This window comes from Nomia melanderi, chromosome 1, assembly GCF_051020985.1.
Source record: "Nomia melanderi isolate GNS246 chromosome 1, iyNomMela1, whole genome shotgun sequence".
NCBI classification, from domain to species: Eukaryota; Metazoa; Arthropoda; class Insecta; order Hymenoptera; family Halictidae; genus Nomia; species Nomia melanderi.
Window position 1 is genome coordinate 15,308,943 of NC_134999.1, and position 23,437 is coordinate 15,332,379.

At 37.1% G+C, this 23,437-nt stretch overlaps 1 protein-coding gene across 6 annotated transcripts in view; it reads left to right on the forward strand.

The window, feature by feature from the left end:
* The window catches only part of LOC116431069 (venom dipeptidyl peptidase 4), a 447,002-nt gene that overhangs the window by 373,177 nt on the left and 50,388 nt on the right, over window positions 1-23,437 (forward strand). For all 6 annotated transcript variants that reach the window (XM_076374132.1, XM_076374131.1, XM_076374129.1 and 3 more), the window contains one exon: window positions 22,768-22,990. In XM_076374132.1, coding sequence (XP_076230247.1) covers window positions 22,768-22,990 — 223 coding nt within the window. The remainder of the gene's footprint in view (window positions 1-22,767; window positions 22,991-23,437) is intronic.

Here is a 23,437-nt window from a genome sequence, read left to right on the forward strand (position 1 = left end):
ATGGTTTTGAACATTTTGTTTTTTCTATTGCTCAAGCATTCGATGACTTGGCTTCATACGCTGAAAGTTTTCTTTAGTTTGACCTGTTCACTGTGGAATTTAGTTCGAACAATCCCTCGTTTCGCGAGCAGGAAAATCTTGACCCTTTTCGCGTAGAGTTATTCTTTTGTAACGAAGGAAAACAGGATGTTACTCACAACTTTAATCCTTTGCGGACGAATGCCGATATTTTGACGAGACGAAATTTTCATATTTGGAAGATTAGGTCGTAAAGCAATCATTTAATTACTTGAACAGCAAGAGATCAACACGTAGTTTCTTCATTTTATTAATTAAGCAATTAATATATAATTTAGCTTCATCCGTTGAAGGTCTTGTACATTTCAAAGGATCTTCGTCCACAACAGCAACTAATTTTTATAGTATCCCTAGCGAAAATGAGAAATGCTATAACATTTCTTAGATCTTTTATTTTCTTTTTTAGTGTAAAATTTGGATCTGTGAAAAATCTAATAATTGTAGGATAGTTTCTTTAAGATTCATTAACATATCTAATATTATTCCTTAATATTCCAATATTGGAGCCTACAGAGTTCAAAAGATTAAATCGTCTCTTTGAAATTCCTCTACAGAAACTCCAAGAATGCATAACGAGACATCAATCGACTTACAACTCGGTTTGCGTATTGGCAAATTAATTTCTTTAATAACTTCTCAAAGGAACGTCTGTGATCTTTTTAACCTGTTAACTGTGGAATTTAACCTTTTCACTACGGCAGAGTTCTGCGTCAACGATTTCTAAGAAAGTGTATTAAAACTATGAAAACACTGAATTGAACTAAATTAAACCAATCAAAAATAGTCACGTTTATATAATATATGACTAACGGAAGATGTAATTGTTGACTTAAAATTCACTTACGTCAGATTTAAGCGAGCTTTGCTGCAATTATTGTTAATAATATTTTCCCAGCGCCTTTAGGCGCCAACAGTAGCCAAGGGGTTAACTTCAGACATCTCAGATAATGCTCTGAAAATAATGAAGTGTACACTCGTCTAACGCAGGCCAAATACACCTATAATACGTTCCAACGAAAAGCTAGAGCAAAACGAACAAGAATTACATGAGTATCTGAAAAAGTAAATAATTCATCGCTGAAAGAATTAGTATCATTTTAATTTTAAGATGAAACAAACATTAACTGTGTAGACTGTTCGCTGTTTTGTGTATCGATACTTGGGGGCCTGAGAGATAGTCCAGGCCCATTGACAAATTTATGACCAAGGGGACCACCATGACCTGTGTCACGTACGTCCTCGTCTGAAGTGTTTTCCTTTTTAGAAAAGCAGCTAAGGAAAAGCAGTAGTCGCCGTTCCTCGTTAGAGCCACTTGGCGTAATAAATATATTTAACCTGACTGCGGACTTAGTTTTTATTTTAGTAGCTCTATAACTGGTTAATAACATTGTGGAACAAATTTTGACCTATGTTAGTTTTTGCAATAGCCACTATGTAATTCTTATAGAGTTCCTTACCCTAAATACGAATCCCAAACCAAATTGCTGGGTCAGGTCCAGTTTTCAAAAAAACTGGGATTTTGTAAAACCGGTCGAATTTTTCAGAAAACCAAGTGTTACGTGAAAACTAAAAACGATAGGCAGTTAAAATTTGTCGCAAAAAATAAAGGAGACTTGCCCGATCGCATAGTTATAAAAATTTTGAATTTTGCGTATCATTAAATGTCTGTAAATGATGATCAAAGTTTAAAAAAGGTTAGATGCGCGTACTTTGTATGCACTTCTGTTACATTTCTTCGAAAAGTGGGTTGGCCAGCAATTTGGTTTACGGATTCGTATTTAGGGTAAGGAACTCTATAAGAATTACATAGTGGCTATTGCAAAAACTAACATAGGTCAAAATTTGTTCCACAGTGTAATTGCAAGGAAAGATCACCAAGAATGGGTCATTTCGACCCATCCGATAGTTCTAGTGTTAAATCGTCGGCGACCTTAATACAGGCAGCTCGACACCGAACGACGGATCGTTGCACAATAGCCATTCACCGGTCTTGAAACAAAGGTTCCGTGGCCTTGGTTCCAGCGACGGAGTCTCGGATTTCCGGCGCGACGGGCAAAGCTTCCACACGCTCTGGGCCAACTTTAAATTGCTCCGCCCTCCCTCAGCCGGAGCCCTCCTCGAAACCATTCCTCAAACTTTCATCGGCTTTCATAAGATACATAACTTAGGAAGTACTCCTTGGCCGGGCTTTATGTGTGCTCTCGCCTCCGACGATGATCTCGCCGAAATTACCGTCTAACGCGCCCCCATTGCTGCTCCGCACTTCATGCAAGAACCATTTTGCGGGTTTCCGTTTGTTCGGGGAAGCCGGTTTCCTACACGCGAAAAGATCCCGGCGACACGCTCCGGACGGAAATTATTGCCGGCCGGAAGATTTTAATGATCCGGTCCAGGGAAAAAAACGGGATGAACCCGGGAACTTCGGGGATCAAAGGTGGAACGGTTTTTCCAAATGGGAATTGCTGGGTGCTCTTTGCGATGGGGTTTCTTTGATCACGGGTACATTTGGGAATTATCTTCGAGCAATGTGTTTTATCGATGGACGATTTCCATGGGACGATTTTTGTTAACACGTTCCGTGCCACGGAAATTTCGGTCATATTCTGCTTATGAACTGTATTTATTTTTTAAATAAAATATTAAGTTATATTCGAGTTTTTTTTTAATTTTATATATTTTGATATCGTTTCTTGATGCTTTCGGTGCTCTGTAAGGTATACTGTTATTCTTGACCGTGTGTCAATTAAAAATATTTTGTTACGAAAATTAACGTGTACCACGTGTGGTACACGTGGCACTGAACGTGTTAAATAGAGGAGTAGGAGTTTGAGTCAGGTGAAAGATTGATGATTTGACCCCTTTAATGATTGAATTTTCTTAGGTGCATTTGTTAGAAGTGTTTATTGTTAATAATGTGTTAGTAATGGAAAACATTTCATGTTCTTGATATGTGTAATTTAGTATAAACCATACAAACTGCTGACAAGAACCATAATGTTTCATTTAAACAACTCAATGACATTTATGTTTGTTAACACTAGATTTACGGGGGTTTATTGTGACGTTTGTTCTATTGTTCCCAGGAAGATTGATGTTCGTTTGGATCTAGGAAATGAAATGTTTAGAAATGTGGTATTAGGAACCATAATGACGTAATTGAATCAATCAAACTATAGAAAACTACAAAAAACTATAGGAAACTATAGAAAACTATAGAAAACTATATAAAATTATAGAAAACTATAGAAAATCATATAAGACTGTATGAAAATATATAAAACTATATAAAATTTTCAGTTTCCAAGATTATACAGTTTTCAAAATCGACCCAAACATTTACCAAATTTTTGTAAAATTGAATCAAATTGGCTCGTTCCGTAAATCTAGTGTTAATCCATATTAGACATCGCCTCGTGCCTGACACGATTTGTAAAGCAAGGGATTAATTGATCATGGAAGTGTTGGAATATTTAGAGACGAGTATTATTCTGAGTGAATCTCTTTGGAAAATGTAAAATTTGAAACGCGAAGATCGCCGAGCGAAGGGCTTCAAAGCTTTCAAGGGACGGTGGAAAATTTAGAAACGGGAATATTCAACGGACGAATATTCTTGAAAACTGGGAAAGTCAAACACGAAAATTCTTGGTAAGTGTTCTTTAAAACGCGCGATTTAGGGGGTATATATTCTTGAAAGATAGAAAGCTCGTAAAACGTGCATCTCTTAAGGTGATCGGTTCTAACTACAAAAGAACCCATTTGAAAATTTCGAAGTTGTAAAACTCGTGGCACGGAAAATTGGCCGAGCCGAGAAATTCCGTGAGGCGAGAAATTCGGAAAATGCAATTTCGCGCAACGAGAATTGGAGGTTACCAATGTGTTGCTAAGTAATCTGCTAAACAAAATGATTTTCATTTCGAAAATACGAATCTTGAGCAAATAAAATGTTTTTCTATTTCTATAATAGGAATCGAAACGCAAAGTATCGATTATAATTGAGAAACTTCATAATATCCCCATAACGTAAACAAAATATAACCACCATATATTTATCTATACTTTTTTTTTACTGTACAGTTTGTTTGTTCTTAGAAAAATTGTCATTCATTTAGATCTTAGATCTTGCATTAATAAAAATCAACCCAAACATTTATCAAAGAATGTTTAAGTCAAATTCACTTGTTCCGTAAATCTAGTGTTAACACTAGAGCTACCAGACGATATATAATATCGATATATAATATAAAATTTTATATTCAATATTGAACTGTACATAATGCATCTGTGTGTGATATGTAGGAATAAAGAAGCTTTTAATGGGTTAAATATCAGATTCTATTGTTTTACTGCAAATCAAGTGGTGACTGAGTCACCCCTCGGGTGCAAAAGGTCAACCCCAATCGGACCACGATGTGACTTTGTCACATTTGAACCTTTTACTTCAATTTTTTGATTATTTCATATTGCATTTCCAACGGTTCTTTCGGACTTTTAAAATTTAAGCCCTATAAACAAAAACAATATTTTAATCATTCCTTTTATTCTCATAAGTGACTGAGAGTCACATCGTGGTATTCGTTATAAAAACACGTGTTACGATTAGGATTAATAAAAATCGACCCAAACATTTACCAATGCTCATAAAATTCAATATGAGTCGAATTGACTTGTTCTGTAAATCTAGTGTTAACACTAGAGCTACCAGATGACTCAAAATGGCTGATTCTTAAATTCTCCTTTTACAATTATCGAAAAGACAACAGATCCTTCTCTAAGAAATCTCTAAAGAGACTGTTTCAATAATCCTCAAACTAAGTTACGACTGATCCAAGTCTCGATAGATAAACTCTTGGTGTTTCTAAAAGATAAATGTTGAAAAATCAACTCGACTACTCGTAGTTCTAGTGTCAAGTCATCGAGTTTCGTCCAAAAAACGACCGTTTGGCTGCACTGTGCGTCACGGAGATATTTAGCTTCAAAGGGTTAGTAAACCGAGTGCAAGAAAATTCGTATTATTTGAAGATTATAAATCTTTGATTGGTAAAAATGCAACGAGCGAGACTTTCTGCTTGGAACGTTTTAGTATAAAAATCAGTAATAAAAGGCAATTTATGGGTCAGCTGCGAGTGCCGGGAAATTCGAGCGACGGAACTTTTTAATAGATAGAAAACTCTAGGCGGAATGCTAGACGCGAAGTTTGAAGAGCGGGAAACCTTCGTTGAAAAGCCCTCGTCCAACGAACAAGGGAAAATTCGATTTCCGCTGACGCTTTTTTATTCCCGAATCCTTCGGAGTTAAGCTGGAAATCGATCGGGAACCGGTTAAAAGTTTAATGTATCAGAAATTGCGCGACGGATCGACCGCGGGATATAAAGGAATCGCATAATTCATAACGGAACGGGCGACACTGAGATTTCACGGGTGCGCGGGATTCAATGAAAATGATCATAATTTAATGATCGAGCCGAAACCGGTTTTCCGGTTGAAACGAGCTCGATTCGCGCGTGTTTCGGACCGCGTGTACATATATTGGGGATGGTAGGAAACAATGGCGAGTGAATGGAAACATACTGCCGCAGACGAGCAGTGATTTCAAACAAAATTACATTCGCTCCAACATACTAATCTGTCGCGATGGAGCTATCAAAACCGTTATTAACCGTTTGCGTGACGAGGATTTTTTGAAGCATTGAAAACCATTCGCAGAGGAAGTTAAATTGTGCAACAAATTTCTAAATGTCGGAGACAGAGAAAACTAATCACTAATCTCTTGTTATCTGAACGAATCAATTGATTGTTTAGAACTTCGTATTCTAAATATGAATGATGTCGCAAAAATGACATTCGTCCTCAAAGGGTTAAAGCTTCTCCCAATCTGCAATCTCATTAAAATACAATATTAACAGTCTAAAATAAAAATTTAGATATTTCAAAGATTAAAATAGTTCAATCAATACCTCTTGCAACCGTTTCATAAGCTTTAATTAGATACAAGCAGAGTTACATAATTATCGTGGTTTAATATGATGATGAAATTCAATTATATAATACAATTATTATCGTTTAGAGAATGGAATAAGGTAATATAGTAACACAATTGAATTATATGCAAACGAAGGGTAATCGAAAATCGTTCAACGGCAAAATTCACCCTGGAAGAAAACAGGGCGAGCGATCGTAAGGGGGTTGAACGTTAATGGCCGACACCCCGAACGTAGCTCGAAGGGACGATAGGGCCAGGGCCTCTTCAAATTAACAGGATATTGAAATTAATCCGTTCTGAATGACCCGAGGCTCATCCATCTTGCCAACGAAACTACACCGGCCAAACACCACTGTCACCCTCGAGCCTCTCACCCTTTACCTCCGATCCCAGGTCGATTTTCCACCGATGGCGCGGCGAGTTTACGCTCATCTTCGGGCTACCGCTGTCAAACCCTGAAGCCATTATCCCTCGGAAGATATTGAATTACCCGCTTCTCCCCTGCCGCCCCCCCCCCTAGTTAAACTTTGAGGAACAAAGTAGCACGGTGAACTATGAGGGAGAGGACGAACGAGGATACCATCAATCGAATTCGAATTCTCCTCGCATCCGTTTGTTATTAATTTTCAATATTGACCGGGCTCTGTTAATTTGCGGGGTTGATTGATTGCAGGTCGCTTAGGGGCTCGCTTCGAGACCTGGATCGTTTAGCGATCATTATTTCGGTCGTTCCGGAAGATCGTTTAGGATCGGGAGAAGGGGATGGATAGAACTGTTGGGCTGAGAATTGTTTGATGCTGTAATTCTTGGAGCCTGTGATTCTGTGATTTTGTTGTTTTATGGTGCTTTAGTTTTATAGTTAATAGTTCTGTTGTTCTGTGGTTCAATAGTTTAATAGTTCAATAGTTCAATAGTTCAATAGTTCAATAGTTCAATAGTTCAATAGTTCAATAGTTCAATAGTTCAATAGTTCAATAGTTCGATAATTTAATGGTTGCATAGTTCTATAGTTCTATATTTCTATAGTTTTATAGCTCTATAATCCTATAATTCTATAATTCTATAATTCTATAATTCTATAATTCTATAATTCTATAGCTCCATAACTCTACAGCTCTATAGCTCTGTAGTTCTGTAGTTCAATAGGTCAATACTTACAATATTTCCACAGCTCCATACTTTCATAGTTCCGCAGTTCTGTAACACCATAGTTCCACAGTTCTACAGCTCCATAACTCTACAGCTCTATAACTCTGTAGTTCTATAGTTCAATAGGTCAATACTTCAATATTTCCATAGCTCCATACTTTCATAGTGCCACAGTTCCATAACTCCATAGTTCTACAGTTCTCTTAGTTCCATAGTTCCATAGTTCCATAGTTCTATAAACCCTACAATTCCACGCTTCCAGATTTCCTCTTTATTCCCATATCTCCAAACAAAACAACAAAATAGGAAGTAGACACAGAACAGAAACACATAACCCCAAACTGGTTGTTCTTCATAAAAATCTAAATCTACCGAAATCGTTCGCTCCATACGGAACAAGTTTAACGAACGCAGAACTCTATTGAAAAATAGAACAAACTTCGGAACAGACTTTAGGCGTGGGACCGCGGAGGACGGGCTCGGAACTCGCGGTGGAAGTTTAATAAATATTCACAATAAGGAACGCGCAAACACGCCACTTTTATCTTCTCGCAGATGTCCTGGTTTCGCAGTTTCAGGCCTCCGGTTTCAATACGGGGGACCAGCCGCGGAACGGGGACGATTCGATATCGGGTTCGAGTCGCCCAGCGCGATAAACAAGTTTCGCGGAAAGTTTGAATTAAAGGGACACCCCATTGTGCTCGAATTAAAAAAGTAGCCCGGATAGTTTCCGGGCAGGAATTTCTTCTTCTCGCAGTTTAGTCAGAAATAGCGTTGACCTCGGTTTCTTCGCCGATGCACACTGAGTGCATTGATAAAAAGTCCTACAGCTCTCAAACAAAATTAGAAACACCTTTCTACTTCGTTAAAATAAAATCTCAACTATTAGCTTCGGGAAGTTTTATTCTATTCATTAAACAAGTTTGCATTCGTTACGCTGCATTGTTGCCACTGCGTTACATATCGATGGAGAATTTTCTACGATTTCCAGTGATATTCGTTAGCGGAACAATAGAAGTGTTTCAATATGTAATATTTGTTCCGTTTGGAAGAAGCGCGTATGAAATATTATTCGAATGTTTTCTGTCCATTGAAACCACTGATAACGGAAACGGGATCGAGTCGATTGTCAATGAAAAAATAGGCGCATACAGTTCTCCGATCGGAACATCATGTTCGATTAAATCGACGATAAACGTTTATGGCGCACGCGTGCGTCGGAGCACCGTTTTAGCCGCGTGTCTGGCCAATAATGGTTACTTCCACTTATGGCGGAATGTTTTTCGTATGAGTTTCGGCCAATGGTTCAGTTTAATAGTGGAGAATTAACGAGATCGCAAAGCACACGTGGTGCTGTGGTTAACAGTAGTGTCAAGTGGAAAAAGAAAATATTGATCAGACACGGCAATGCGCGTCGGGAAACTTGAATAATTGAATTTTCTGGGGAAATTATTCTGTTCGATAACGTTATTCTTGTTTAGCAATGCCGAGCCTTCGATCGAATCGTTTCGGCTGTATTTCACCGTCAGCCGTTCGCTAAAATATGGTCTCGCGTTCTGACAGGAAGAAAAAAAGAATACAATATTTCCTCACAGCATCGACGTTTTTATTTATGGATTAATTTACGGCTTCGAGGAGCAGCGCCCGGCCAATCGGACGAAGTAATTACGTCAACGTCGTTAAAACGTCAATTATTTTCCCGGCCGGACGTCAGACGAACGCGATTCGAAAAGTTCCGGGCGTAAAACACGAAACTGAAATGCACTCGAAACGATCGGACATGGACATGGTAAACGCGGAGCTGTGTGCGCCGATCGCGACGCTGCCAGGACATATCGGGACGGGGCCGGGGGGAACTTCGCGATATCGAAATCGATAATGCCGCTCGGTGTAAAGTGTGCTCATTAGAGTCGCGTTTATCTTAACAGAAAACGCGGCGTTTGCTATCTGTTTCCAATAAGTAGAGACGTTGACTTGAATTTCGATGGAAAATTATAATTAACAACGGAGGAGAAGTATTTGTAATCGAATCAAGAGAAAGTCCAGCGAACTTATCCCAAGCATAATTGAAATTTATATTAAAATTCAATGAATTCGTTGAACTTTGTGCGTGGAATCTTGTTTCGTCATTTCACGTGGCTCGACTTTAGACTTTCGACTTTTTCATTTCTCTCTCAACTTTTCAATTATTCTAACACCGAATTCTTGATTTAGTTTATTTATTTATTTATTAACCTTTTAACTATGGTTTCCTTATTTCGCAATTATTGATACCTTAAAGCATTAAATATTTTAAATGACTTCAAGGATAAATGGTTTCACTTGAATATTATAACCAATATTCGAAAAAAACAGAAAATAATTTATTGTTATAATTTTCACATGGATTCCATATCAATCGTATTAAATACTCAGTGGTTTTAGTATTAATTCACTCTAGTGTCATTTATTTCTACAACAAACACATAATTCAGAATCGAGCCAAAGTAGTCCAATAACGAAATACATTTAACGCATTCGAATAATTCCCTAAAACTAAGGGAACGATCATTTCGCCAATGAGAAGTAATTAACCACTTGCGGTGGCAACGAATTCAGAAACTCGGCAGGATCTCGCACGAAGAATTTTATCTTCACTTATTATATACAAATATGTACACTAATTTCGTGTATTACTAATTTTGTACAAAATGGTAGATTTTAAAACAACCTGGAATACGTAATCCAATAAGGCTATCGACGTGTACAATATGTCGTCGTCAAATTTGGAACAAAAACGTCACGGCATGCGTAGCACATCTTTCCAGCGCAAGTGGTTAATAGTAGGTCCCCGAAATATTGATATTTTAACATTTACTTCTACAACAAACACACAATTAGTTCAGAATCGACACGAAGTAGCCCAATAACGAAATACATTTAACGCATTCGAATAATTCCCTAGAAGGTTTACGGAACGCGTCAATTTGACGCAGATTGAATTTTATAAACATTATTTGGTAAATTTTCCAATCGGTTTTCGTTGATCCAATTACACGAATATGAATCCTGATTGTCTATTTCTGCATCTACAATTTCCAAAATCTAAATGAACGAATATCAACTTCCCCGGGAACAATAGAATAAACTGTACAATAAGTGCCCGTAAACCTAGTGTTAAGGGAACGATCATTTCGTCAATGAGAAGTTATTAACGACGCCAGTCGCACAATAGTAGATCCCCCGGAAAATCGATATTTTAACGCGGCGATAATCGCGGCGATGCGACCCGCGGACTATCGACAGCTGGCGCGCGAGTTTCACATAAAAACGGGACCTGCGGATAATTCAGATTGATCGCGCGTTCGTTAAACACGGCCTGGTCCCAGGATCGATACGAATTAATGCAAATGGTGCTAGACCCAACGGTGCACTGCTCGATCGGTTTAGGCTGGCTGAGGCGCAGTGGCTGTGGAACGTTATAAATCAGAGCTAACAGCATCGGATCTGAATGGCTGACATAAGGACGCTTAATTGCCAGCCTCCTGGCATGTCGCGAGATTCCGCCTAAGACAGTGATATTCATTGCCGACTTCCCGTGTCAAGGCACGCGACCGGTTCCCACTTCAATTCGCGAAGCGGAGCTGCGCCTGTCTCGTGTCGCTTCAATGCGAAATGATCCGTTTCTGTTTACCAAATGTAATGAGTCACCTGTAAAAATTACGTTGGTGATATTAACGTTTTATTTGTGAAAATTTACGTGTTAACATGTTTTACTTGTGAACATTTCGTTGTAAGCATTAACATTTAATTGAAAATTTTGTTGTAAACGTTAATGTTCTACCTGTAGAAATATAATTGTTGATATTAATGTTTTACTTGTGAAAATTTGCAGGTTAATATTATCGTTTTACTCGCGACAGTTTCGTTGTAAACGTTAATGTTCTACTTGTAGAAATATAGTTGTCGATATTAACGTTTTATTTGTGAAAATTTGCATGTTAACATTATCGTTTAACTCATTAAAGTTTCGTTGTAAACATAAATGTTTCACGTGTGAAAACTTCGTTGCAAACATTAACGTTCCATTCATGGAAATTTCGATGTAAGCATTAACGTTTCATTCGTGAAAATTTCGATGTAAACATTAACGTTTCACTCGCGAAAATGTCCTCGTAAACATTAAAGTCTCCCTCGTGAAAATTTCGTTGTGAACAATAACGTTCCACTCGTGAAAATTTGCAAATAGAGCTGCAAATGGACAATTTAATTATTCAAATAACAAGAAATTCCTGCTAATTTCCTTCCCGTCGACAATTTAACACGTCGGTGCATCTATAATTCGTGTTTCCATGAAAAGAGATTTCGGAAATCTATAAAATCCTCTTCCGCGGAGATTTGACCTATCGAAAATGCTGTGTTTACTATCGAACGCGACACGGGAAATTGCGAAAAGCACTGTCGATGATATTCGCGTCGCGGAATGGTATAAACGGTAACGTTACAAATGTATGAGTGAAAATAAAAATTAATCGTGGGAACGGGAATACATTTCGCAGCAGGATTTATTAGGTATTTCATATGAATGGAAAACGTGTAAATATTTGGGGAGATTTGTGTTTTTATTGAATATGGAACTAGGGAAATGTACGAGTGAAAAATGCCTCGGGGACGCGTCGCCGTCACACGTTGTCGCGAGAACGGTTTATACCGTGCGTGACCGTTAACGAAAAGAACGAAATCCTCGAATCCTGTTAGCAAACAGTTCGATAAAGTGTGCTTGCCGGAGCGCGAAGATTTTTTCATAGAAACTGGAGAGGGAGAACCGAACGAGATCTCCGGCGAAAACGGTTTTCGATATACCGCCGCGTCCGCCGCCATCTTTCTTTTTCTCGTCTCCGTATCGGGTCGCGATACGCGTACAGGAAGGCGAGGGACGTTCAGCTTATCGCTGTTGTTCGCCTGGTTCTTTTTGCACGCCTTTTATGTATACAAATGTTAAACGCGGCACAGCGTCAGGAATTTACTGATGTAATGTGCTATCTTCAGCATTTAAATCAGCATTAACATTCAACCTACCGAGCAGTTCAATTGAGTTTTGGAAATTCCTCTATGGAAATTTCTAGAGTGCATCTCGTCGAGACTTTATTCGAGAAATTGTTTAATAATACGCGGACTGAAGTATAAATCTATTAAAGTCAAAAAGAAATTCTTTGAGAAATTATTTAGTAATACGTAAACTGAGTTGTAAATCAATTAAAGTCAAAAAGAAATTCTTTGAGAAATTATTTAGTAATACGTAAACTGAGTTGTAAATCAATTAAAGTCAAAAAGAAATTATTCGAGAAATTGTTTAGCAATACGCGGACTGAAGTATAAATCAATTAAAGTCAAAAAGAAATTATTCGAGAAATTATTTAGCAATACGTAAACTGAATTATAAATCCATTAAAGTCAAAAAGAAATTCTTTGAGAAATTATTTAGTAATACGTAAACTGAGTTGTAAATCAATTAAAGTCAAAAAGAAGTTCTTTGAGAAATTATTTAGTAATACGTAAACTGAGTTGTAAATCAATTAAAGTCAAAAAGAAATTATTCGAGAAATTATTTAGCAATACGTAAATTGACTTGTAAATCAATTAAAGTCAAACAGAAATTATTCGAGAAATTGTTTGGCAATATGGAAAAAATTATAAATCAATTAAAGCTAAAAAGAAATTATTCGAGAAATTATTTAGCAATACGCAAACAATTATAAATCAATTAATTTCTCAAACAAATATCTGTTACGTTTTTAATAATTGCAAAATGTGGAAACTAGGAATGGGTTATTTCGATGCATCTTGTAGTTTCAGTATTAAACAGACAATTTGTGAGAAGTAGTATTACAAACGCATCCATTTGAATATTATTCAAAGTCGACGAATGATCAACGAGTACTTTCTATCTCCCAGTAATATATAAAAATTAGGTTAAATGGAGATATTAATAATATTAGAAGTTTAATCATCAAATTGAAAATTTCTATTTTCAAACATTCCTCCGAGCAACATGAATAATTGAAATATTTAGATCCTACTTAAATGGACTACCGTATATATAAAATCACTCTAGAGCGAACATAACACAATAATAAGAATGCAATCAAACAAAATCAATTTTCGTTTCACGGAATAATTCCTCCAGCGGATTGATAGAATAAATTTCTGTCTACTCTAATTCTACACACCGGGTGTTCCAGGCGTAAATCCTCATAAAATAAACTTCATAAAACACTGACCATTTCCTTTTTGAGAAATACTTCGCTTATCCGGCCAGAAACCGTAGAAGCTGGTTTATTCGCTGCATGAAGCCGGTAAACACGTCGAACGACGAGCGGCTAGATCCCGTCGTGTTTGTCCGACCGTTCGCCAGGTCTGACCTATGCGCATAGAAATTGCCATGTAAGCGGCGCAGCCGTCGCACCGGCGAGAAGGGAAAGGCAGTCAGTCGCCGGACGCAGATTTAGATTAGACACGGATTAGTCGGGGGGAAACTGGTATCTAGCGGCTGCTGATTCCTCGTTATTTTACACTTTCCCTTTCTATTGTTAGGGAATTTAAATCGTTATATTTTGAACACACTTTTAATGATTACGCCTTGATCCGTTACGGAATTGTGGTCAATTATAATTTTTATGATTATGATGTTTATGATTGCCGGTTCTGTCGTTAGAATATTTACGATTACTATTTCTATCATTACAGTATTTATAATTACAATATTTATGATCGCAATATTTATCATTACAATATTTATAATTACAATATTTGTGATCGCAATATTTATAATTATAATATTTATGACTGTAGTATTTCTGATTACAATATTTCCGATTGCAACTTCTATCATTACAATATTTATGATTGCAATGTTTATAATCACAATATTTATGATCGTAATATTTATAATTACAATATTTATGAACGCAATATTTATAATTACAATATTTATGATTGCAATATTTATAATCACAATATTTATTAGTGCAGTATTTATGATTACAATATTATCGATTGCAACTTCTATCATTACAATATTCATAATTACAATATTCATAATTGCAATATTTATAACTACAATATTTACAATGGCATTATGTATAATCATAGTATTTCACAACTTCTATCATTACAATATCTACAATCACAATATTTATGACTGTAAATTCTATCATTACAATATTTGCAAGTTCTCTCACTACAACATTTACAACCACAAATGTTATCATCGGAACATTCATACTTCCAAGTTTCATCACTCTAATATTTATAACAACAATTCTCATAACTCCAACTTTCAAAGTCACGAATCCTATAATCACAAAACTTATAACCGCCTGCAATTTTCAAATTACAATCATCCCCGTCCCACGGTTAACTACCCTGTTGATAAAAGCAATAACCCCACATCTCCCTCTCGCCCCTTTCCTGTTCCATTTTATCCTTCTTTCTTCCTCCTTTCGCCAGCGATATCCATCGACAACGGATACGTCGAACCGCGTCACGGATATTGCTCAGACGACGTCCATCCCCTAACTCCCAACCCCTTCTTCCTCATCGTCCCTTCCGCAACCCCACTCCAGTGACATCCAGCAAATTAACTCATGAAAAATGTGACGACCCCGCCGCGCGTTCATCATACGGTCATTTGGGCTTGGTTCATTTTCAAGGGACGAACTAGGAAGTTGATTATACCGGGTATGCCGGAAATTGCGGCGGAGAGTAGGGTAGGTCGCTTAGGGAACATTCGCCGCGAAATGTGGAATGAAGTTTTCTGATGTAACGATAAACACCGGTGAATCGCGGAAATGAGATGTTATTTACTGTGATCCCTTTTTATTCGAATGAATCAGACGATGATTTCAGAGAAAATTGAAGTTTTCCAAACAAACGATAAACACCGGTGAATTGCGCAAATGAGATGTTATTTACTGTAATCTCTTTACAGATAAAAAAACGTATCATTCCATTTAGAAAAAGAACGTTGACCTTCACCTCACCTTGGAGTGTCCACCAGGAAAAATAAAAGTTCCACCACGTGATGTTCCCCCCGGTATTGAACAACTTTCGCCTGAAACATATTTGCGTATAATCAATATTATCGGAGATATTCGACTGTAACGCTTTATAATTTCCACCCTGTATATTACTGAGTTCATTCGAATGCAAAGTAAATATTATTCCTCTGTAATCAACTGTTATACTTAAAAGGAAATATAGGCGTAACGTATGCTTAGAATTTGTCTATTTTCCCAATAAATTATTAATGACAAAGTGGCCGTATCGATCGGAGTTGTAAAAGAGTGATCTAATCATTGATTTCAAGTCGAATATAGCGTTCCAACGTTTTGCTGAATAAGAAATGAAAGGGATATTGGAAAATCATTAGAGATACACATCAACCGGTGTACTCCTTTGATTTCTACTAAAACGAACACCGATTCCACTGAAAGGGGCAGTATTATTTGTTCAGTATTCTCGACTACTCGATTAACCCTTTGAACTCGAGAGATGACTCTCAGTCACTAGATTTGACATAGGAAAATAGTTTTATATATAACCCTTTGCACTCGGAAGTTTTCCACTAGAAATATTTAACATTTTTTGACAAGACAAAGACGATATTCTTTATAAAGCTATTTTATTCCAAAGTTAAACATTAAATATCAGATTTAATAGTTTTATTGCGTCAGATCAAGTGATGACTGAGAATCATCACTAAGGGATAAAATATGCTTTGTGAAATATTCAAATAAAATTTTGCACCAGAAACACTCGTCATTTCCAGTGAAATATAAATGACGTTCTTTGAAACTAATGAGAAAATCTACATAAATTAGGAATCACAGCTGTCTATATCCTACTGAAAAACGTCGAGTGTTTCTGCAAAACTTTCGACTGCAAACGGTTAACCAAATATTCTTTGATCAATGTTTAACCGTTTGCAGTCGAAAGTTTTCCACTAGAAATATTCTCCGATGAGATACAGACGATGTCCTTTGAAACTAATTAATGAGAAAACATGTATAAATTAAGAAGGAAAATTATTTTATTTCAATATTCCATATATTGATGCATCATACAAAGCTTAATATTACATATAAACTTTATAATTTTGCAAATAAAATCAAGTGGTGACCGAGAGTCACCTCTCGAGTGCAAAGGATTGAAACTAAAATCGTGTAATGATACATAATTATTAGCAAGTGAAGTAAAATTCCAGTGAATCCGAATAAGCACGGCGAATCGGTATTCGCGCGACAGGTAAATTCGGCCGACGAAAGCACTTCGCATCCAAGATGTCGCTCGTTCAGCGACATTTTCGGTCGAAGGGAACCGCCACGGCAAATTGAAACACCGCAGCCGCCTATGAGCGGCGGTCTCCTTTGATCAGGGTAAACAGAATCGCGGCGTTGGATTGACACCGGGAAAATTGTGTGGCCCCGGCTGAAATTTTGCGGTGTGTGCCGCTTAGTAGACGATCCGGAGTTCCCGTTGGAAAACGAGTTCAATTCAGAGAGAGAGTTTCTCTATCGAAATCCTTGGTTTAAGTTGGCTTTAGCGCTGAACTCCCGTAGAGGTTCAATCTTGTACAGGTGTTCGAAAAAATCTCAGCGAGAGCTAACGTTTATTATTATTGATTAACGTAGTTGAATGGTGTAGGTAACCAGTAAGAATTGAGAAGTAACAACTGAATAGTGATCAATTAATGGCGATAAATCAATGATGGAAATAAGTAGTGGTAATAATTGAATAGTGCAAATGAATAGTAAGAATTGTAATATACAAGTGATTAGTAATAATTGAGTACTAACGAATCGATAGTTGTAAGTAGTAACATCAAATGAGTAGTAACAATTCGGCAGTAATAAATTAATAGTACAAGTAAGTAGTGACAAGTGAGTAGTAATAATTGAGTACTAACGAATGAATACTTGCAAGTAGTAACATCAATTCAGTAGTAATAAATTGGTAGTAGAAACAGTAACAAGTAAGTAGTAATAATTGAAGCGACAAACAAGTAATGAAAATAAGTAGTAGTAATAATTGAATACTGCAAATGAATAGTAATAATTGAATGATACAAGTGAGTAGTAATAATTGAGTACTAACGAACGAATAGTTGCAAGCATTAACAGCGATAGAATAGTAAGAAAGTTAAGAGATCAGAAACCATACAAAGAAGACAATAGGAAAAGAACAAAACATTTGAAGCAGTCTTCCAGACGTTCAACAATAGCAAGAAATAACACTATTTCTACCGAAGGTGTCGAAAGGCACTCCTCGATTGAATTTCGTACATTTCCTATAATCAAGTTTATAATCGTTATTGTGAAAGTCGAAAAGTCAATTCAGGATATACGACTAAACTTGGAAAATAATTTTAAGTTAAAAATTCGAAACGTGTCCTTCGGTAGAAATAGTGTTAACTCGTTAACTATGGAATTTCACTTGAAAAATCTCAGATAATGGTCTCAATGAAATCAAACAATGAAACGTACACTCGTCTAACGGAGCCAAATGCGCTTATAATATATTCTAACGAAAACCTAAAGTGAAACGAAGAATCACATGTTTATCTGAAGAAACAGCTAAATTATCATTGAAGAAATTAGCATCATTCCAATTTAAAGATGACCTAAAGGGAAACGAAGAATCACAAGTTTATTTGAAGGAACAGCTAAATTATCATTGAAAGAATTAGCATCATTCCGATTTAAAGATGACCTAAAGCGAAAGGAAGAAAAATCACATGTTTAAGTTAAAAATTCGAAAGATGTCCTTTGACACCTTCGGTAGGAATAGTGTTAAGAAGAACCTGTTTAGCTTTATGGGAACGCGTGTCCGAGCCGCGCGAGGGAGCATAATTTCGAAAGTCGGTCGAGAATGGACCGTGTAACGGAGTACTTCGGAAAATTGACCTGTTTGAAACTCTCTTTGCGCCGGGGAACTGCATGTCGAGCCACTTTTCGAGGCACTAATCTGGCCGCACGGTTGGCCGGCAACTAAAAAATTAATCTTCGACCGGCTGGCTCGCGGTCGGATTGAATTTTTCTTTGAACTCAGGAAAGTTGAGTAATATCCAGGATTTTATTCCAAGCTTTGACAGTTCTCTCGGATTAATCAGGATATAAAGAAGAATGAATTTCTATCGGGACCGTCGTTTTGTTCTTTAAGCTCTTCGGCTGCTGCGAGCAAAGCATACGGATTTCAGTGATAAACATGGAATTCGATTCCGGCGTATAAAGCCTGTATTACAAACTGAATAGCTTATTTACTTAAAACCGCGAGACTCGAAGGACAATGAAAGAGAATAAATGAAGAACACGTATAATAAGTGTATAATATTGCTGTTGCATAGAAGATTAACTTCTCTGTACACGAGGATACCAAATTTTCACTGATATTCGTTAATAATATGAAAAATATAAATAGTACACGTCGTTTCATATAATTAATCCATATAATTAACCCTTTTTCGATATAACAAAACTATGAAACTATGAAGTTAAAGTTTGCATTGCTACGTGAAATATTTAAATAAAACACCTCTGTTGCTTAATTTATCTATGAATTGTCGTTAAATTAGTTTCAAACAATATGACCTATATCTCGTCAGAAAATGTTGAATATTTCCATTGAGACACTTTCGAGTGCAAAGGGTTAAATGAACAACCTACTTATTCAATAGAATATGAATAATAGAAGGAACACAAAAGAACAAATGTTTAATTGTTCTTGTGCAAAGATTTGCTGAACCTCCCAGGGCTTTTTAATAACAACAGGAGTATCAACATTTCGCAATGTTAACCCCTTAATTACTGTTGACGCCCGAAGGCGCTTGAAAAATTTAGTTCCGGTGCATTATCGGCGCTCGTGAAATGTTATTGACTGTAATTGCAACAAAGCTTAGATCTCTAAGTGAATTCTAATTCAACAAACACTTTGCATGAAACCTTTTTGCTCGCATTTGTTCTTTTTGTTATCAAAATGTATAAAAATGACCAAAAACTCGAATATAAATTAATATTTTATTAAAAACATCAATACAGTTCCTAAAAAACATATAACCGAAATTTCCTTGCCACGGAACGTGTTAACCCCTTGACATACATCATATCAAAATTATGGTGAAAATTGTAAATTGAATTTCAGACATCCAAGTGTTACTTATTTTCTTTAAATATTACTTTTCTATTATTAAAAGTGCACCTTTGGAATAAACATATACATAGAACAAGCATAAAAATCCTTCGTTATCCTAGTAAATGATAATATAAATGTAAAGCAGTTGTATCGATCACAGTTAAAAAATAAATCATACGGCAAGGGGTTAATAACGAGGATTAAGTTTATCTCGAAATAATGGAGCCTAGCTGTTTTTCCTCCGGAGAAGGATCGCTCCGTTGCATTTCATTACCCGGTTCGCCGGTATCGGTGACTGCCCTGAAACCAGTGCGAATTCACCTCTGGGGAAAGAACTCCGTAATTCGGGTTAATCACGCATTGATTAACTGCCGGCAATCGATCCGCATTAATGCAAATGGAGCCAATTCGCGCGGCTCCGTCGGCTGCGCGCCGACGCCGTCGGAGCGCATACATAAATCAGACTTAACAGCTCCGAATTGCTACGTCTGACATACGGCCTGCCAAACTTGACCCTCACCTTGAAAACATTTACGTGACGGAGCGTGCTGCTGCCTTGTCGACTCGAATGTACAATGCTTTTCGATCGTACAATGACTTCGAATTGAAATTAACTCGTCATCCTATGATTTCTTTGCCAATTGCGCTAGATAAGATACTCTGGGATTCTGGGGCCAACAATAACTAAGAGGTTAACGTTGCGAAATATTGATATTCCTGTTGTTATTAAAAAACCCTGGGAGACTCGGCAAACCTGAAATTTTCGTGGAAATATTCTACTCTTTGCACAAGAGCAATTAACACTAGGTTTACGGAATGCGTCAATTTGACGCAGGTTGAATTTTATAAACATTATTTGGTAAATTTTCCAATCGGTTTTCGTTGATCCAATTACACGAATATGAATCCTGATTGTCTATTTCTACATCTACAATTTCCAAAATCTAAATGAACGAATATCAACTTCCCCAAAAACAATAAAATAAACTGTACAATAAATGCCCGTAAACTTAGGAACAATGGAAGTATTCAGCATTTTCTGACGAGATATAGGTCATATAGTTTGCAACTAATTTAACGATAATTCATAGATAAATTAATTGGAGTATTTGTATTTTTATTTAACCAGTTAACTGCGGAATTTAGTCGGAAAACCTCTCGTTCTCGCGCAATAAAATAAAAAATGTAGCGTGTACTTTTCGAACGCAGGACGAATGCACGTAGAGTATATTTTAATGAATGATCAAAGCGAAACAAACAAGAATTACATGTTTATGTGAAAAAATAAAGAATTCATGAAAGAATTAGTATGTCAAGCTAGTATTAGTATTCTTCAAGAAATAAATCAAAGTAAACTTATTTGAATAAATGTTATTTTTTGATATTTTTTTTGTAATAACACAATATTTGTGATCTGATTAGATAAGTACTCTTACTAATTTTTTTGCATACACACCCAATCACTTCCGCATTTTTGGTAAATATCCACAAAAGTTGTTTAGCTTAAACTAATCCCGAAACATTCATCACGAGTCTCACTCATCATTGTACAGTGAGGGGTTAAACTAAACTATGTATCTTAGTTGTGAGCAGAATTAAATTAAATTAAATATTGTCAGAAGATAGATTGTAATTACCGATTATCTGAGAGTCTCCGTAATTGTTTCTGCTGCGGCATCTCGTTGAATTCAATAAGTTGATAAAAGTTTCAATCGATTTTACGAGCTCGAATGCATAATGCATCGAACTCCGTTCACCGTTATTCGTAAATGGCGTCGAATCGCTGGATATATTATGTTAAAATGGCTCCGGCGGGCAAAGGGTTTATTTATAGACCCTTTAACGCGACGCTCGCAACATGTGATATCTGAGCGTAAGTTTGTTAGTCGAGTTACGCTCGAGCAAAAATAATGAAAAAAGTTATGTTTATTTCTGGCAACGGCACACGGCTAAAAATACATTTCTCGTTAAGCGTATAGAAAGTTTTGAACAAAATTTCGCGTGGCGCACGCGAACTATGCCAATATGGTAATTGCACACTTTTCGAACGGAACCTGCGTGGCCTTTTCTAACCGATTTTCAAAGTTCCCCCGCGACGTGTGCACAGGTTTTTTTCAATTACGATTTCGAATGAACTTCCCTTGAAAACCGATATTGAAAAATTGCTTCCAATTAGTGCGCATTTCGGTTCGATAAACCGATCGCGCACTCCAAAATATTACAATTCCTCGATATTTAAAAACCGAACACCAATTTCCCGTGGTATTGAATTTCCATAGGCACAGAAGTACAATTTATACCCTTCGATAACTCAATCGGGTATAGTATTTCAATTAAAAAACCAGACGAGTCAGAACAATCCATTCCTGGTACCTTTCGCAATTATTAACCTTTGCACTCGACAATGTTTTCCGTTAAAAATATTCATTAACGATAGTTTTCGCAACTAACACGATTGATTATCTTCTATAAATTAGGAGACAGAACTATTTTACTTCGATGTTTTATGTGTTGATACATTACACACGTTTTAATATTGAATTGAAAATTTTATAAGTTTGCTGCGTTGGGGGTTAGTTAACCTTTGCACTCGGAAGTTTTTCACTGGAAATATTTGAACATTTTTTGCGAAATGAGAAATCATGCATACATTGAAAAACAAAGCTACTTTATTTCAATATTTCTCAGATCGATGCATTGTACGAGGTATAATATTAAATATCAAATTTTATGGTTTTACTGTATGAAATCAGGTTAAAAAGATACACGCCCAAGAAATTATCCAAGAAACTGACTCATCAACGCAACTGAATTGTAAATCAATATCTGCATAGATCCGCTCCTAGATTATCCATAGATAAACCTGAAAAAGTCAATTGAACTAGCTTTAGCGCTAATGTACATCCTAACAAGAAACCCGGTGAATCATAATAATTCAAAGAGCCCATTACACTCGAATAAAAGGAGGAAACAGCAAACTAAAATCTTAACAACCCAATCACCTAAAGCACACCCCGGCAAACCGGAATGCGAAACAAAAAAAGCTACGCCGGTTTTAATCCAACTTGAACAGAGAACACGAGGAAAAGCTGCAGAACTAATGCGCTAAAGTGGTCATGTAAATTATAATACAAGTCGTGCCCGGCGAGGGAAGTGCGGCTTGGAAGTCTCAAAGGAAACCGAAACTCGCGGACGAAGTGGAGGGCAGAGGGTAGCGAGGGGGCTTATGAAAAACTGTCCGCCGGAAGCCAGTGTCAGTTAATACTGTAAACAAAGCAGGCTCGTCGCGATGCAAATTCCCCGGCTCTTCTCGCGATTACAAAGCCATTAAAGAAACGGGCTGGTCGGGGCATGCAAATGAACGCTTAAATTTTTTCCCTGTCTCGTTTCAGGTACTACCTGGCCACGACAGAGGGCTGGTCCGCGGTGCAGCATCTGTACAGGATATCCGTGCGCGGCCCGGACCGCAGACCGACGTGCCTGAGCTGCGACGCGGGCCGAGAAATGGACAGGAACCGGTGTCTCTACAACACAGCCAAGTTTTCCACCGATCATTCGCATTACGTGCTCACTTGCGCCGGCCCTGGAGTCCCCGAGATCGCTGTTTACGACAGAGTGAGTTCTGCCTGCATTGTTTCCCTCCGACCCCTTGTTCTAACGATTTAATCGTGAATATAATGCTGGATGAGATTTTCATCTAGATGGATATTATAATACGTTGTCACAACACACGGGAGGAATAGTGAAAAAGGGGGTAGAATCTTGTAGGATTCAGAGGGAAAGCAAAGTTGCTTAGTTTTTGTGTATTTTTGTTTTATCGAGTCATAGGATGGCGAGTTCGAGTTGAAGAATGTGCTGGAGGTTTTAATTTGATGATAGCGGAGTGGTTGGGATAATTCTCTTCTAAGTTGATGGGATTTAGAAAAGAAGTCCTCGAGATCGATGTTTACAACAGAGTATGTTCTGCCTACAGTGTTTCCCTCCAACCCCTTGTTCTAACGATTTAGAACAATGTGGTAGAATGAGGTGGAGATTTTAATTTGATGTTGACGGTGGAGTGTT